This window comes from Erythrolamprus reginae, chromosome 8 (genome assembly GCF_031021105.1).
Source record: "Erythrolamprus reginae isolate rEryReg1 chromosome 8, rEryReg1.hap1, whole genome shotgun sequence".
Classification (NCBI taxonomy): domain Eukaryota; kingdom Metazoa; phylum Chordata; class Lepidosauria; order Squamata; family Dipsadidae; genus Erythrolamprus; species Erythrolamprus reginae.
In genome coordinates this window covers 56,461,964-56,480,655 of record NC_091957.1, presented here as the reverse complement: position 1 = coordinate 56,480,655, position 18,692 = coordinate 56,461,964, and the positions used below count along the sequence as shown (strand labels likewise).

The 18,692-nt window shown below is 42.9% G+C and overlaps 2 protein-coding genes across 5 annotated transcripts in view; one reads left to right on the top strand and one right to left on the bottom strand.

The window, feature by feature from the left end:
- The window catches only part of FGF13 (fibroblast growth factor 13), a 161,178-nt gene extending 160,632 nt beyond the window's left edge, over positions 1-546 (bottom strand). Inside the window, exon 1 of the mRNA XM_070759973.1 lies at positions 327-546. Coding sequence (XP_070616074.1) covers positions 327-516 — 190 coding nt within the window. The 5' untranslated portion in view covers positions 517-546. The remainder of the gene's footprint in view (positions 1-326) is intronic.
- On the top strand, positions 50-17,699 carry LOC139171603 (coagulation factor IX-like). Of its 4 annotated transcripts, none has more exons than XM_070759968.1 (8): positions 50-389; positions 960-1,087; positions 9,457-9,620; positions 10,841-10,865; positions 11,115-11,240; positions 12,259-12,449; positions 14,221-14,335; positions 16,631-17,699. In XM_070759968.1, the coding sequence occupies exons 2-8, from the start codon at positions 1,042-1,044 to the stop codon at positions 17,182-17,184; spliced, it is 1,221 nt and encodes a 406-aa protein (XP_070616069.1). In that variant the 5' UTR covers positions 50-389; positions 960-1,041; the 3' UTR covers positions 17,185-17,699. The 4 variants fall into 4 exon arrangements, with proteins under 4 accessions (XP_070616069.1, XP_070616070.1, XP_070616068.1 ...); XM_070759969.1 differs by having other exon boundaries at positions 75-384; positions 982-1,087; XM_070759967.1 differs by lacking the exon at positions 50-389 and having other exon boundaries at positions 620-1,087.
- The last annotated feature ends 993 nt before the right edge of the window (positions 17,700-18,692 follow it).

Here is an 18,692-nt window from a genome sequence, read left to right as displayed (position 1 = left end):
AGGAAGAATGGGAGGAAGAGGAGGGGAGGAGGGGGAGGAGTGAGAGGAGAAAGAGGAAGAAGTGGAGGGGAGAAGGAGGAAGAGGAGGGGGTGGAGGTGGAGGAGGAGGAGGAAGAGGAAGGGAGGAAGAGGAGGGGAGGTAGTGGAGTGGGAAGTAGTGGAGGAGGAGGAAAAGAAGGAAGAAGAGGGAGGGGAGGAAGAGGAGGAGAAGGAGAAGGAGGAAGAAGAGGAGAAAGAGGAAGAGGAGGAGGAGGAGGGAGAGGGAGAGTAGAAAGAGGAGGAGGAGAGGGGGACCTTGGAAGACAACAGATCCTGCAAAAGTTTACCTTGTGAATAGAGTCCAGGTCTAGTTCGGTTTCCCATCCAGGGAGGACGACAGAAGAGGTGAGGTGAGGAACAGAAACATTTGCTTTTCTCTCCTGAAAAAGCAGGAAGAGGGGAGAGCTGAACATTTTTGAATAGAGAGAGAAAGAAAAGATCACACACAGAGAGAGGGAAATAATTGAAAGGCAGCATTAGGGAGCCATGAAGTTAGCCAGGTTTCACAACAAGACAGGAGGAAAGTCTTGTTTTAAAGGAACAACAAGCCCATAGAAAGAAACCTGGTTTGTTCTCTGTTGATGAGATTTGCAGCAGTCAATCGCAGTTCAATTTTAATCTGTTACAGGTGTTAGAAACAGGTGTTGCATTAGCTGCCTGCTGAGACTCTTGAGACTCAGACAAAAAAACAAACCGTTGTTAGATTTTGTTTTGGAGTGTGTGTGTGTGTGTGTGTTTGTGTGTTTTATGTGTCTTGAAACAAGCTACAACCACACATTTCCCTGCAGGCTAATTAGCCTCAGGCACCACCTCTGTTGGAGGAGGGGGGGGGATAGGAAGACAGTCCTTCCTCCCCTAAAGGATGCGAGGAAGTAGTAACCTATGTGCAAACGTTGTTTTCTTTTTTGCACCCCATTAAGAACTCTTCATTTGCCTTCTTAGCTGTTCCTTGTATCTGTGAGATGCATTAACCTTCCATGTCTGAAATACTTCGACGCTTGAATGGTTTTCATTACTCGAAACAGAGCCAGTGTAACTCATTTGCAAGGTAAGAGGAGCAGAAAAAAAGCCAGAAACATTCAATCTCGCAGCTTCGTAGGCCGTGCTGTATTAAATCCGGGAATGGGGATTTTGCAGTATCCTTCCCCTGGAGTGGGGAGGGAATGGGGAGTTTGCAATATTTTTCCTCTACCATGCCTAAAAAAGCTACACCCACCAAGCCACAACAATGCCCACCAAACGGGTAGTAAAAAATACAATTGGATTTCACCATTGGGACAGGCATCCATCAATCCAGAGACCTTGATTTTACAAATCCAGATTTGGAATATGGCGTGTATAGATCGAAGATAGATTACTGTATTTTTCAGAGTATAAAATGCACCTTTTTCTTCCCTAAAAGAGACTGATAATTTGGGTGCCTGTTATACTCTAAATGTAGCTTTTATTTCCAGCCCTAACTAGCTGCTAACGATCTTCCCAGCTCTTACCTTGCAGGCTCTTTCATTGTTACTCTCTGCGAAGAATGTTTTCCAAGCCCTAAGTCTTTGCAGGATTTTTTTTCATTGTTCTAACTTGCTCTGAATAAATTTCTTTCCAGCTCTAACCAGGTGCAAACAATGTTCCCAGCTCTTACCAGCTTGCAAGCTCTTTCATTGTTACTCTCTGCAAATAATATTTTCCAAGCCCTAGGTCTTTGCAGGGGTTTTTTCCATTGCTGTACTTGCTCCGAATATTTCTTTCCAGGTGCTAATGATGTTCCCAGCTCTTAGTGGCTTGCAAGTTCTTTCATTGTTACTCTCTCCAAATAAAGTTTTTTTAAAGCCCTAACCAGGGGTTAAAATAATGTGCTGAAGCTGACCAGACTAAGGATGCTATCGAGATGAATGGATTAGATTAGATTTATTGGATTTATATGCCGCCCCTCTCCGCAGACTCGGGGCGGCTCACAACAATGCAAAAACAGTACATAGTGACAAATCTAATATTTACCAATCTAATTACAGTTTTAGGTTAAAAAAATTCATAAAAGCAACCCCAATATATATGAAAAACAAGCACACAATCAATCATACACCAAAACAACATGGGCAAGGGGGAGATGTTTCAATTCCCCCACGCCTGATGGCAGAGGTGGGTTTTAAGGAATTTACGAAAGGTGAGGAGGGTGGGGGCAATCCTAATCTCAGGGGGGAGCTGGTTCCAGAGGGTCTGAGCCACCACAGAGAAGGCTCTTCCCCTGGGTCCTGCCAGACGACATTGTTTAGTCGACGGGACCCGGAGAAGGCCGACTCTGTGGGACCTAACCGGTCGCTGGGATTCGTGCAGCAGAAAGTGGTCCCGGAGATATTCTGGTCCGATGCCATGAAGGGCTTTATAGGTCATAACCAACACTTTGAATTGTGACCAGAAACTGATCGGCAACCAATGCAGACTGCGGAGTGTTGGAGTAATATGGGCATACTTAGAGAAGCCCATGATTGCTCTCGCAGCTGCATTCTGCACGATCTGAAGTTTCCGAACACTCTTCAAAGGTAGCCCCATGTAGAGAGCATTACAGTAGTGGAGCCTCGAGGTGATGAGGGCATGAGTGACTGTGAGCAATGAGTCCCGGTCCAGATAGGGCCGCAACTGGCGCACCAGGCGAACCTGGGCAAACGCCCCCCTCGCCACAGCTGAAAGGTGTTTCTCTAATGTGAGCTGTGAATATCTGGTAAGCAGATTCTTTTCCCTATTTTCCTCCCCCCAAACTAAGGTGCATCTTATACTCTGGTGCATCTTATATTCTGAAAAATACGGTCTATGGATGGCATAGTTATGGAATAGAATTTGAGAAGCAAAGCATATTTTGGAAGATTTGTCCAGATCAACCGGCATAGAAAGAAAATCTTTAGGAGGAAACATTTTCTGGCTCTAAATTGCTCCATCAGCTCTTGATTAGAACATATTGAGATGTTTTCTTGAGTCCCACCAAGGAGAATGAAACTTGACCAGCTTTTGATTAAAAAAAAGAACTGCTCATTTTCTGAAATTTGATTCAAGGAGTTTGAAATATGAAATGAGAAAGGAATCAAGGACAGGACCCAGAAGAGGCAGTCAAGATAATCAAATCTGGTAGTGGATGGATGGGCCATCTGGTGCCCTTCCTTAGATTTCAGTTGACTTCCTCTTTTTATTAGTTGAGACTATATCTATTTTTCCTGCTTATGTTGATTTATTCTTTCATTCCAGTTCCTGTTTGTTGGCACCAGCAAATCTTATTTATTTATTTTTGGCTTGCTTCCTTGCAGTTATCAATAATTGAGGCCAGAAATCAAATTATCTTGAGAGAAACCAGAAACAAATCAACAATACTGCTTACCAGAAAGAATCCACTTGGATATGCTTATATAACTAAAAAAAGAATCAACAAAGAAACTTTTGTTTGGTCTTTCAAGAACCAAGGCAAAATTTCCTATCAGTGAGATCAATCAGTCAGTAAGATGGTTTATCTTCAGAAGTGGTGGGTGCTCCAACACTGGAAGTATTGTAAAAATGGATATCCATTTGTCTGGTACTGTAGGGTCTCCTACTTGAGCAAGGGGTTCGGCTAGAAGACCTCCAAGGTCCCTTGGGTTCTAGATTTCCTAATAACCCTAACACTCTCCGTCCATCCCTCCATCCATCTCTTCATCCTTCCATTCATTCATCACTCCATCCATCAGGCCATCCATCCCTCTATCCGTCCCTTCATTCTTCCATCCATCCATCTATCCCTCCATCCATCTCTTCATCCATCTTCCCATCCATCCATCTGAATTCTCAAAACACCACAATCACTCTTTTATACAATAAATATCTCAATGACCTCAACTGCTCCTCATAGGCCCTGGGTTCCAGATTTCTTAATAACCCTACTCTTCTGTCTTTCCATCCCTCCATCCATCTCTTCATCCATCCCTCTATCCATCCCTTATTCTTCCATCCATCCATCTGCCCATCCCTCCATCCATCTCTTCATTGATATCCCCATCCATCCATCCATCCATCCATCCATCCCTCCCTCCAAATTCTCGAAACAAAACACTGAGAGATGAAATGAATAAAAACAAATATTTCTTTGCATCACAGCCTCTCTTTTCTTTTACACGTGAAATATCCCAATCACCTTACTGAACATAAGAAGAGCCGTGCTGAATCGGGCCAAAGCCCACCGAGCCCAGTGTTCTGTGTCCCACACTGGCACACCAATTGTCCATGGGGATCTTGAGCAGAAAGGGAAGGCAAGACCCTCCCTTTCCCTTGACCATCAACAAATGGGATACAAGGGAACCGTACCTGTCTCCACCAACATAGAGGCGGCACATGGACATCCGTTTCAATAACCACCTATGATACACTTGGCATCTATGAATCTGTCTAATCCTGCCCTGAAGCTCTCCAGGCTGACAGCTGCTCCTCCTGGGCCTTGTATTCCAGACCCCCTAATAATGTACCCCTTTTATGTACCCCCTTTAAAGGGAACTGGATCCCATCCTCCAGGTGAATTCCATCCACTGCAATTCGTACCAACCTGGACACAATGCTTTGGTTAATGCTGCCCAGCCTTATAATACATTTAAGTGTTTGTTTAACAGTTGCGAACATTATTAGCATGCCAGCAGGATCTGCCAGCTTGATGAATTACTCACAGTATTTGCTCATCTCTCAGCTGTCTTGGTATCATCCAACAAGGAAAAGGGTTTCTGAATGGAGACCTCTCAAAGTCTTCGGAGAGGGGCGGCATACAAATCTAATAAAACTAAACTAAACCAAAGCTGGTTTTGCATTTATTTATATTTGTTTGGAGAGTGCTAAGCCAAGATTACTGGATTATTGCAAATCACCAAGAAACTTCAGCGATATATGAGGGAACTTGTTGTCTTTCAGAAGTTTTTATTTATTATTTATTTTATTTATTAGATTTGTATGCCGCCCATCCCCATAGACTCGGGGCGGCTCACAACACAATAAAACAGTTCATGACAAATCTAATAATTTACAATTTAAAATATTTAAAAAACCCCATTATTAAGCAGACATACATACAAACATACCATACATAAATTATATAGGCCCGGGGGAAATATCTCAGTTCCCCCATGCCTGATGACAAAGGTGGGTTTTGAGGAGTTTACAAAAGGCAAGGAGGGTAGGGGCAGTCCTAATCTCTGGGGGGAGCTGGTTCCAGAGAGTCGGGGCCGCCACAGAGAAGGCTCTTCCCCTGGGGCCCGCCAAACAACATTGTTTAGTTGACAGGACCTGGAGAAGGCCCACTCTGTGGGACCTAATCGGTCGCTGGGATTCGTGCAACAGAAAGTGGTCCCTGAGGTAATCTGGTCTGGTGCCATGAAGGGCTTTATAGGTCATAACCAACCCTTTGAATTGTGACCGGAAACTGATCGGCAACCAATGCAGACTGCGGAGTGTTGGTGCAACATATTGTCTTTCAGAAGTTTTTGGTCTTCAGCTCCCATCCTCCTCCTACACTCCACTAATGTAGACAAAAGACTGTCAGAGTCTGTTTGCTGTGAATTGTTGCAGTTGAAGTTGAAGTAGTCGTTGACAGGTAGGACATTGTAGCAGATAATATGAGGGTCGCCCAGAAAGTAATGCACCACATTTCCCCCCCTCAGCCTACAGCAATGGTACGAATGTGAAACTTTAGATATACATTATCTGAATTGTCAGGAGTGCGTGTGTAAATGTTGCGTTTCTTCAGACAGATAGCGTAGCTGCAGCCCTGTTTCAAAATGGTGTCCGTAAGTGATGTATGTTACATGCAGTGTGTCATCATTGAATTTCTCACTGCACAGAAAGAAACTGTTGGGAACATTCACAAGCGTTTGTGTGCAGTTGATGGAGACTCTGCAGTCAACAGAAGTACGGTTAGTCGCTGGGCACAGTGAGGCCATTACAAGGCAGAAATGGCTTTGTGACCAGAACAAGGAATGGTACCGACAGGGCATCCCCGCCCTTATGTCTCGCTGGAGGAAGGTCATAGAATGGGATGGAGATTACGTGGAAAAATATGGAGTGTAGAAGAAACATCATTCTTGTGTGTAAGTTTCGTTGTGTTCAATAATAATTGTTGAAGAAAAAAATGTGGTATGTCCAAGTGCCACCTATATGTTGGTTGAGGCAGGCAGGGTTCCCTTGGGTACTATTTATTGGGGGTCCAGGGAAAGGGGGGATTTTGCCTTCGCTTCCTGCTGAAGATCCCCATGGACAATTGGTGGGCCACTGGGTGACATACAATGCTGGATTCGATGGGCTTTGGCCTGATTCAGCAGGGCTCTTCTTAGGTTCTTAAGTTCTTATGGTACATTACTTTCTGGGTACTACACTTGGGTCAAATCGAAGGTGCCGTGATTCTAAATTTCCTAGGTCCAAAATTTCCAGTCTGGTGGCATAAGACTATCTTCTCTTATGAATACAGTCATGTTGCGACATGTCTGAATGGGTAAAACCTAACCCCCATTAGCAGTGTGATGCCTACAGAAACTGACACACCTTATTTAAGCTGCTGTTGAAAGGCCCACGGAAGGACCTTGAGGGAAAATATGACCGCTGTGTTAAGCCCAAAACAAATATGTACTTGCTCTTTGGAACCAGCGATCCAGCGGTGCTCATTCATGCCACATTAGCAAAGCTGCTGTGAAGTTGAAGGAAAATGGCCCACTGCACCTTTGCCTTGGTCCTCGGACTGTTGGGATGTCTTCTTCTCTCCGAATGTACAGGTTGGTTCCCTTTTCAGCTATGTTTCTTTTGTTTGGAGATGAAAAGCTGTCTTGGTCAGCAAATTAAGAAATAAACCACAGGAAATAAGTGGAACTTAAAGCTTAATTCCCTCAACACTGTCAGACTTTCTACTAAATCTGCACTTCTATTCTACTAGTTTTTCTCATCATTCCTTTCACCCATTTCCTCCCATGTTGACTGTATGACTGTAACTTATTATTTTTATTTATTTATTTTGTCCAATACACAATGAGGGTTTTAGTGCGTATATATCAATATACACATAGTAAAATACATGATGAAGGTTATAGAGGAAATACTCATAGTAAAATATATCTAAGAAATAATAGAAAAGAAGATATAGGAATAGAATATATCAATGAAAGAATAGAAGAATAGATATAGGAATAGAGGAAAGGTATAGGAGATATAGGAGAGCAATAGGACAGGGGATGGAAGGCACTCTAGTGCACTTGTACTCGCCCCTTACTGACCTCTTAATATTAATAAAATAATAAATTAATAAATCCTAAGATTTTTATTAATATTGCTTCTTCATTGCTTATTTGACCCCTATGACAATCATTAAGTGTTGTACCACATGATTCTTGACAAATGCATACTGTATTTTATTTTATGTACACTGAGAGCCTATGCACCAAGACAAATTCCTTGTGTGCCCAATCACACTTGGCCAATAAAAATTCTATTCTATTCTATTCTATTCTATTCTAAAGAAAGCAGGGATATCGAATTAGGTGAAACAACTCTCATTTGTTGAAACTGCAACTCAATGTAGAAGATACTTAATTGGGTCTTGCTTCCAAGTCGCCGCATGTAAATTTGGTTCATAACCCTAAACGTTTGCATCTACCCAACTGATAATAGATTGGGGAAATAGTTCCAAAAATTGTTTTTTCAAAAGGTGACTGGATGTTGTTTTCCTTGAGGATAATTTGCTTCTCATCCAAAAAGCTATAAAGCCTTCTATCATTCGGTCACAACTGAAGAACCTTACTGGAGGGGAAGTGAAACTTCTTCAAAGAAAAACTAGAAAGTCCAGCTGCCTTTTGAAAAAGCACTTTTTGGGACAATCGTGACCTGGATGCATGAGAACCTCCACAGACGTTTGAGAAATAGTAAGTGGGAAAAGAGGTTATTAGAATGTGTCTGCTATACGACAATTCCCATTTAAAAAGGTTTGAATCGCATTTACGATGATGGAATTAGTCATCCCAAATGTACATTTCCAATCTAACTTGGATTGTTTGTAAGGAATTTGCACTGAAATGAATCCCCAGTGCATTGGGATTCTATTTGCTGAAAATGTAATTCAAAAAGGCTAAATTACAGCCATATATTTTTATTACAATTTTTTGGGGTTCATTTTAGGGTATTCTATGTTACATGATTCTACTGCTTTAATCAGGATTGCTGAACCCCTAAGGAAATCTCTTCTATTGATGACTAGTGAGGTTTATTTTTTTTTTAAAAAGCAGTTTAATTATTATCGTCCTGGGCAAGTTGATGAAAGATTGCAGAGCTGCCTTTGATTTTTATCAATTACACTTTAGTCTTTGATCTTGACCAGTGAAATGCGCAACAAAACCAATACAGTTGGAAGATATGGAATATAGAATAACAGAGTTGGAAGGGACCTTGGAGGTCTTCTAGTCCAACTCCCCCTTGCTAGGCAGGAAATCCTACACCACCTCAGACAAATTGTAATCCAACATCGTCTTAAAAACTTTCAGGGTTGGGGCATTCACAACTTGTGGAGGCAAGTTGTTCCACTGATGAATTGTTCTCACTGTCAGGAAATTCCTCCTTAGTTCTAAGTTACTTCTCTCCTTGTTTAGTTTCCACCCACTGCTTCTTGTCCTACCCTCAGGTGCTTTGGAGAATAGGTAGACCCCTTCTTATTTGTGGCAACCCCTGAGATATTGGAAGGCTGCTATCATGTCTCCCCTGGTCCTTCTTTTCATTCAACTAGCCATGTCCAGTTCCTGCAACCGTTCTTCATAAGTTTTAGCCTCCAGTCCCCTAATCATCTTTATTGCTCTTCTTTGCACTCTTTCTAGAGTCTCAACATCCTTTTTGCGTTGTGGCGACCAAAACTGAATGCCGTATTCCAAGTGTGGCCTTACCAAGGCCTTGTAAAGTGGTATTAACACTTCACGTGATCTTGATTCTCTCCCTCTGTTGATGCAGCCTAGAACTGTGTTGGCTTTTTAGGCAGCTGCTACACACGGCTGGCTCCTATTTAAATGGTTGTCTACTAGGACTCCAAGATCCCTCTCACTCTTACTCTACTAAAAATATTCCTCATCTCAATAAAGATGAATCTCCGGCTTTCCTGTGAATATTAAGCTAAATGAAATAAAAATATTAGCCTGGTACAATTTTTTTAAAAATAAAACACTTCATTGGCAACAGGTAGACCTATTGCCAATTAAATATTTTATTTTTTAAAAATCCATTCTAAGCTAGTATAAAGGAGGCTGCATTGTTCTTTTGGATAAAATAGTATACAACCCCCACCCACCCCAAATATATAGAGCAAAGCTTGAATACCCCAAACACCTTTTGACCTTTTTTTCTGCTGTTAGTCTAGAGAACATTTGTGTCTATAACCTCACTTTACTTTTCTTGCTCTAGTTTTTATTAATCAGCAAAAGGCAAGTTCTGTCTTGCGCCGATATAGAAGATATAATTCTGGACACCTTGAAGAAGTTCGTCAAGGAAACCTTGAACGGGAGTGCATTGAGGAAATATGCGATTTTGAAGAAGCCCGAGAAGTTTTTGAAGATGATGCTCAAACGGTGATTATAGGCAATTTCTACTTTTCTCCTCCTCCTCCTCCTCTCCTCCTCCTCCTCTCCTCCTCCTCTCCTCCTCCTCCTCCTCCTCCTCCACCACCATCTCCTCCATCTCCTCCTCCTCCACCATCTCCTCCATCTCCTCCTCTACTTCCTCCTCCTCCTCCTCTACTTCCTCCTCCTCCTCTCCCCCTCCTCCTCCCCTCCTCCTCCTCTCCCCCTCCTCCTCCTCCTCCTCCACCACCACCATCTCCTCCATCTCCTCCTCCTCCTCCTCCTCTACTTCTTCCTCCTCCTCTACTTCCTCCTCCTTGTCTTCTCCTTCCTCTCCTCCTCCTCCACCACCATCTCCTCCATTTCCTCCTCTACTTCCTCCTCCTCCTCCTCTACTTCCTCCTCCTTGTCTTCTCCTTCCTCTTCTCCTTCTTCTCTTCCTCCTCCTCCTCCTCCTCCTCCTCTCCTCCTCCTCCTCCTCCTCCTCCACCACCATCTCCTCCATCTCCTCCTCTACTTCCTTCTCCTTCTCCTCCTCTACTTCCTCCTCCTTGTCTTCTCCTTCCTCTTCTCCTTCCCCTCCTCCTCCTTCCCCCTCTCCTTCCTCCGAAATCATGCTCTTCAGATTGTTACATGGTCACCATCTTGATCCCCATCCTGATCAGGGAACCATAAATAGATTATTCCAGAAAAAAAATATTCCTGGGGATGAGATCTTGATTTGCGTTGGGATACATGGGTGCCAAATTAGCTCCTTTCTCATTCAAAACCATTGAGAACCATTGAATTGCATTGAGAAGTGTATGTAATTTATCAGTGCATAGTTTGCAGAATAGATCCAACGTGACTTTCAAGATCAGGTCCAGTTTTAGTAGGCATATCTTTATTCTTCCAAATATCTATGTGGACCGATAAAGTCTAGAAGGTTTATTTAGATTTGACACCAAAGGATATGCTTTATGATCAGGAGGAACTTTTTCAAAGGATGGGGCTTGTAGATGGGTTTATGGAGATGGTTAGGGAGTGTCTACCTGAGAAACTATCAGATCATTGCCAAATGATTGATTGATTGATTGATTGATTGATTGAAAGAAAGAAAGAAAGAAAGAAAGAAAGATTAAGTGAATAAACAAACAAACAAACAAATAAATACTTTGGGTCTGAATTTAGAATCAGATCTACTTCTATTTGAATGCAATGTTGTAAATTGGGTTGCTTTTTTTTTGCAGGTGATATTTTGGAAGACATATATTGGTAAGTGTTCCTTCAAATGAACCGTCAACACACCTTCTAGGTCTCCTTTCCCAAGAACTCTGCGGACTTCAACTCCCAGAATTCCTCAGCAAAGCCAGAATTCCTCACCAGCCTTCCATTTTGCAGGTCAACTGTTTCATTAGGTAGAAAGTAGACTCAAACCCAAGTATCCAATAGGCATCTTCCTCGTCTCCAGCTCACCCTGATAAGCTTATTCTTGTTTTTTTTCTTTCTCGTTCATCATTAAAGATGTTTGTTCAGTGAACAATGGAGACTGTGAGCAGATTTGCAGAAATGAACGGAGAGGAAGGGTAGCTTGTTCCTGTGTTGATGGATACAATCTGTCTAAAGACCAGAACAGCTGTGAACCAGCAGGTAAACTTTTCAGGGCTGGGAACAAAAAGAAGTCTGCTGGGGCGACATCAGGACTATAGGGGGTGTGGGGCAGCATTGGCACCTGGTGTTTGGCCAGGAACTCGCGGACTCATAGCACGTTGTGGCAAGGTGCGTTTTTCATCCATAGAAGAGATCCAATAAGACCTTGCGAGAGGTCCCCAAAGACGCCTTCCAGGGCGCGTACCGGTCATGGCAGAGTTGCTGGAAAAAATGTGTAGAGGCCCAAGGACAGAATTTTAAGTGTTTGTGCAAATCTGTTCAATAAATTACTTTAAAAAAATAATTGTATTACTTTTGGAACACACCCTGTATAAAGCATTTTGAAGCAGTTTTCTTTATATGGTATGGGTAATGTCAATTTTTTATTTCTATCCCATATCATTTCCCAAGCTTCATTCTTCTTGGCCACCACCTGTTTCTCGCAGAGGAAGGAGGTGTAGCACGAATCCCAGCGACCGATAAGGTCCCACAGAGTTGGCCTTCTCCGGGTCCCGTCAACTAAACAATGTCGTTTGGCGGGCCCCAGGGGAAGAGCCTTCTCTGTGGCGGCCCCGGCCCTCTGGAACCAACTCCCCCCAGAGATTAGAACTGCCCCCACCCTCCCTGTCTTTCGTAAACTACTCAAGACTCATTTATACCGCCAGGCATGGGGGAGTTGAGATATTCCTTCCCCCTAGGCCATTACAAGTTACGCATGGTATGTTTGTGTGTATGTTTGGTTTTATAATAGGGGTTTGTAGTTGTTTTTATTATTGGATTGTACATGTTGTGTTTATTATTGTTGTTAGCCGCCCCGAGTCTGCGGAGAGGGGTGGCATACAAATCCAATAAATTATTATTATTATTATTATTATTATTATTATTATTATTATTACTTCCATAAGAATAAGCGAGGTGGTTATCAACCCCCAACTCTGTTCTAAGCATGCAGAAGACTAAGACTGTGGCTGGGGCAATTTGTTTCTCATGGAACAGAGCTTCCATCTTCTCTTTCCAGGACCCTTCTCTTGTGGAACGATTACTTTGCCAGAAGCTATCATACACAGACTCTCACCGGACCAGAGCGACATCAACAATACCAAAAGTCACCAAGGGAAGTTAAACACTGCTCAGATTGTCCTCCCGAAAGGAATTCCTAGTCGAGAATGGGGTCAGTTTAATACCCAGAGAGGAGACGTCCCATGGCAGGTAGGAACATGAAACTAGGGTTTCCATCACTTGCTCTTGAAGTTGCAATGCCTCTTTTTGTGACGATTCCTATCAAAATGATCAGTTCCTTGGGTTGGAGTGCTGTCATTATGTAGGCCGAACTCAGTTACTCCTCTTATTTTCCTTTAAGAACCTAAAATGAATCAATAGAAAAATTGCAGAGAAGAGTGACAAAGATGATTTATTTATTTTATTTATTTATTTATTGGATTTGTATGCCGCCCCTCTCCGTAGACTCGGGGCGGCTAACAACAGTAATAAAAAACATCATATAAATCCAATACTAAAACAACTAAAAAACCCTTATTGTAAAACCAAACATACATACAAACAAACATACCATGCATAAATTGTAAAGGCCTAGGGGGAAAGAATATCTCAGTTCCCCCATGCCTGACGGCAGAGGTGGGTTTTAAGGAACTTACGAAAGGCGAGGAGGGTGGGGGCAATTCTAATATCCAGGGGAGTTGGTTTCAGAGAGCTGGGGCCGCCACAGAGAAGGCTCTTCCCCTGGGCCCCACCAAACCACATTGTTTAGTTGACGGGACCCGGAGAAGACCCACTCTGTGGGACCTTACTGGTCGCTGGGATTCGTGCGGCAGAAGGCGGATTAGGGGACTTGAGGCTAAAACATATGAAGAACGGTTGCAGGAACTGGTCATAGCTAGTTTGATGAAAAGAAGGACCAGGGGAGACATGATGGCAGCCTTCCAGTATCTCAGGGGTTGCCACAAAGAAGAAGGAGTCAAGCTATTCTCCAAAGCACCTGGGGGTAGAACAAGAAGCAATGGGTGAAAACTAAACAAGGAGAGAAGTAACTTAGAACTCAGGAGAAATTTCCTGACAGTCATAACAATTGATCAGTGGAACAGAAGTTGCCTCCAGAAGTTGTGACTGCTCCAACACTGGAAGTTTTTAAGCAGATGTTGGATTACCATCTGTCTGAAGTAGTGTAGGGTTTCTTGCCTAAGCAGGGGGTTGAACTAAAAGACCTTCAAGGTCCCTTCCAACTCTGTTGTTATTATCATTATTTATTATTATGGACATCATTACTCTCAAATGAGGAAGCACGGATAGTCCTTGAGGTGCCACTGGGGTCAGTTACATAGAAACATAGAAGACTGACGGCAGAAAAAGACCTCATGATCCATCTAGTCTGCCCTTATACTATTTTCTGTATTTTATCTTAGGATGGATATATGTTTTTCCCAGGCATGTTTACATTCAGTTACTGTGGATTTACTAATCACGTCTGCTGGAAGTTTGTTCCAAGGATCTACTACTCTTTCAGTAAAATAATATTTTCTCAGGTTGCTTTTGATCTTTCCTCCAATTAACTTCAGATTGTGTCCCCTTGTTCTTGTGTCCACTTTCCTATTAAAAACACTTCCCTCCTGAACCTAATCCTTTAACATAGTTATTGTATTACCGTAAAAAATTCAACATTTTTATAATTGCTACCTTCATCCTATTTTACTGTCATACTAGTACTGTGTGTTCATTATTTTTGTTTACACTCACACTTTATATCTTATCTTTTCTATTTATTTTTGATCCATTCATCTGTTCCATGATTTTTCCATTTTTTCATTTTTCGTTCCCTTAATTTCCCTTGCAATTTCATCTACTTCTACACATCTGTAATTTTTTTTGGATGATGTTGCTCTCTGTTGGGATTCTTTCCTTAGAAAGATTTTCTGTCTTGTCTTTGTACATTTGTCACAATCTGACACAATTTATCTGCTCCCAGGTTTACATGTTCAGTTTCGATAGAAATGGACTTTGCGAAGGGGTGCTGATTAGTGATTCGTGGGTCCTCACAGCCGCACATTGCTTGGATTATAGGCCTCATACAATTGTGGCAGGTAAGAAAGAAATTATTGAGAGCCTTGGCAACTTGAAGAGCTATGGACTTCAACTTCCAGAATTCCTCAGTTAGCCATGTGAAGTCGGTGAAGCACTGGCAGTGATGTGCCGGTGCCTGGAGGCAGTTGGGGTCTAGATGGGTGTCAACAGGCTCAAACTTTATGGGGAAGGTTGTTGAGAAAGTGGTGGTGCTCCAATTCCAGCGGTCCTTGGAAGAAGCCGATTATCTAGGTCCTCAGTAGTCTGGATTCAGGCCCGGTTACAGCACGGAAACTGCTTTGGTCGCGTTCATGGATGATCTCTGGCGGGCCCGGGACAGGGGCTTGTCCTCTGTCCTGGTGCTTCTTGACCTCTCAGCAGCTTTCGATACCATCGACCATGGTATCCCTCTGTGCCGGCTGGAGGGGATTGGAGTGGGAGGCACTGTTCTTGAGTGGTTCTCCTCCTACCTCTCCAGTCATTCGCAGTCGGTGTTAGTGGGGGGTCAGAGGTCGACCTCTAGGTCTCTCCCTTGTGGGGTGCCTCAGGGGTCGGTCCTCTCCCCCCTGCTATTTAATATCTACATGAAACCGCTGGGTGAGATCATCCAAGGGCATGGGGTGAGGTATCATCAATATGCTGATGATACCCAGTTGTACATCTCCACCCCATGTCCAGTCAAAGAAGCAGTGGAAGTGATGTGCCGGTGCCTGGAGGCTGTTGGGGCCTGGATGGGTGTCAACAAACTCAAACTCAACCCAGACAAGACGGAGTGGCTGTGGGTTTTGCCTCCCCAGGACAATCCCATCTGTCCGTCCATTACCTGGGGGTGGGGAATTATTGACCCCCTTGGAGAGGGTCCGCAACTTGGGCGTCCTCCTTGATCCACAGCTAACATTAGAACATCATCTTTCAGCTGTGACGAGGGGGGCGTTTGCACAGGTTCGCCTGGTGCACCAGTTGTGGCCCTATTTTGACAGGGAGTCATTACTCACAGTCACTCATGCCCTCATCACCTCGAGGTTCGACTACTGCAATGCTCTCTACATGGAGCTACCTTTGAAAAGTGTTCAGAAACTTCAGAATGCAGCCGCAAGAGCAATTGTGGGTCTTCCTAGATTCGCCCACATCTCATCAACACTCCGCGGCCTGCAATGGTTGCTGATTAGTTTCCAGTCACAATTCAAAGTGTTGGTAATGACCTACAAAGCCCTACATGGCATCGGACCAGAATACCTTCGGGAAAGTCTTCTGCCGCATGAATCCCAGTGGCCGATAAGGTCCCACAGAGTTGGCCTTCTCCGGGTCCCATTGACTAAACAATGTCGTCTGGTGGGCCCCAGGGGAAGAGCCTTCTCTGCAGTGGCCACGGCCCTCTGGAATCAACTCCCCCCAGAGATTAGAACTGCCCCCACCCTCCTCGCCTTTCATAAGTTGTTGAAAACCCACCTATGTCACCAAGCATGGGGTAATTGAGGTATCCCCTTGCTAATATGGTTTATGTATAGTATGATTGAGTTGTATGGTTATTTTAATGATATGGGTTTTTAGTTGTCTTTTTAAGTATTGGATTTGTTTACATTATTCACTATTGTTGTGAGCCACTCCGAGTCTTCAGAGAGGGGTGGCATACAAATCTAATAAATTATTTTTATTTTTATTTTTATTTTTATTTTTATTTTTATTTTTATTTTTATTTTTATTTTTATTTTTATTTTTGTTATTTTTGTTATTTTTGTTATTTTTGTTATTTTTGTTATTTTTGTTATTTTTGTTATTTTTGTTATTTTTATTATTTTTATTATTTTTATTTTTATTATTTTTATTATTATTATGTACACATATGGCATATATGCATAGAATTAAAGAGTATATTTTGGATGTTCAGTAATAGTAAACAGAGAGGGAAATTGTCCACCAGATTGAATAATAATAATAATTTAATAATAATAATTTATTAGATTTGTATGCCGCCCCTCTCCGAAGACTCGGGGCGGCACACAACAACGATAAAAACAATATTATACTGGCACAAATCTAATATTTTTTTTTTAAAAAAAAACCCTAAAAACCCTATCATAATTAAAAACCAAACAACACATACATACCAAACATAAATTATAATAAGCCTGGGGGAAAGGTGTCTCAAATCCCCCATGCCTGGCAGTATAGGTGGGTCTTAAGTAGTTTACGGAAGATAAGGAGGTTGGGAAGTCCATCAAGTTGCAGATACCAGCTGTGGGGATGTGGAATTGATGCAATTTATTCAGTCTGAAAACACATCTAATGGGTTTGTTCTTCTTCTCTTGAATCAGGGGAGTACGACACCAGAAAATTTGAGCACTCTGAGCAGCTCCGCCAAATCCAGACGTCATTCCCTCATCCTAGTTACGACAAGACTAGCTACAACAAGTACGAAAATGACCTCGCTCTTCTGAAGCTAGGTGAACCCTTGGTCCTGAACAAATATGTCACCCCCATTTGCATCGGGAACAGGGTGCTTACGGAGTACCTCCTAAAGCAGGGAAAAGGCAGCCTGAGTGGCTGGTGGAAGCTTGATTATTTACAGAAGATCTCCAATACACTTCAGCGTGCCGACATCCAGTATATCGACCAGGTCAATTGTTTGCCGAACAACAAGACCCAACCTTTCCCCAATACGTTCTGTGCAGGCCACCCTATTTTTATCAGAAAGGTCTATCATGTCAACAGCGGTGCTCCAGTTGTTACCGACAGGAACAACACGTGGTTTCTAACTGGCATTGCGACTTGTGGAGAGGAGTGTACTGGAGACAGATCGTACGATATCTTCACTTCGATCACAAATCATATTGAGTGGATACACAATGTGACAAGAGAGGAGCAGTGAGGAAGAAGCACAACACATATTGTCAGTTCCCCTGTTATCTCCAAACCATGTGCTCTTGGAGACATACATGATTCCTAATTCCTTCGTCCCTTTCATTTAATTACAGCACATACACTTAGGCAATATATATATATATATCATGCTTTATTCTAGGGGTGTTATTTTCTCTGAAATCAGATCCAATTTACCCAGAAATTAGCTGGGAATATAATACAGGTCGCGGTTTGTAATGACCTTGACTTGGGAAATTCAAAAGCCAATGTTTAATCCCATCAATTCAAAGTCCAGTCAACACCCCCACAATGCCATCAGTTTTCTAAGCACCGTCTTCTTTCCTGGCTGGGGTGAAGGTAAAAAACAGGAATAGAAAAAAAAAAGGTGTGTGTGACAAAGGTGGCAGAGAAAGTCTTGAAATGCAAAAAAATTGTATGATGATTAACGAAAGGAATAAATAAAAAAATAAATAAATAAATAAATAAATAAATAAATAAATAAATAAATAGCAACATGAAAAAGATCACAGAGAGTTGTGTTCTTATCACTAACGGTGAAATTGTGGAGTCCTGGGTGCTATCTGAGCTTGGAGATTTTGATTGTATGATGATTTGGCAATGAGATGCTTTGCTAAAATGGGTTGACTCTACAAGCCAGAACTTCTGATGGATCACAGCACTGTCCAAGATTCTCCAAGATTCATTCTTTTTTTTAATATTTTATTTTTAATTTTGTTTCCTGAAAGGTTTTATTTATAAACATATACAGTGGTACCTCTACCTTAGAATGCCTCTACTTTTGAATTTTTCTAGATAAGAACCGTGGGTTCAAGATTTTTTTTGCCTCTTCTCCAGAACCATTTTCCACTTACAAACCCAAGCCTCTGAAACTTTAACTGGAAAAGGCAGGGAGAAGCCTCCGTGGGGCCTCTCTAGGAATCTCCTGGGAGGAAACAGGGATGGAAAAGGCAAGGAGAAGCCTTCATGGGGTCTCTAGGAATCTCCTGGGAGGAAACAGGGCCGGAAAAAGTGGGGAGAAGCCTCCGTGGGACCTCTCTAGGAATCTCCTGGGAGGAAACAGGGCCGGAAAAGGCAGGGAGAAGCTGCCGTGGGGGTTCTCTAGGAATCTCATGGGAAGAAACGGGGCTGGAAAAGGTGAGGAGAAGCCTCCGTGGGGCCTCTCTAGGAATCTCCTGGGAGGAAACAGGGCCGGAAAAGGTAGGGAGAAGCCGCCGTGGGGGTTCTCTAGGAATCTCATGGGAGGAAACAGGGCCAGAAAAGGCGGGGAGAAGCTTCCGTGGGGCCTCTCTAGGAATCTCCTGGGAGGAAACGGGCCCAGAAAAGGTGGGGAGAAGCCTCCATGGGGCCTTTCTAGGAATCTCCTGGGAGGAAACGGGGCTGGAAAAGGTGGGGAGAAACCTCTGTGGGGCCTGTCTCGGAATCTCCTGGGAGGAAACAGGGCCTCCACCCTCCCTGTGGTTTCCCCAATCGGACGCATTATTTGCTTTTACATTG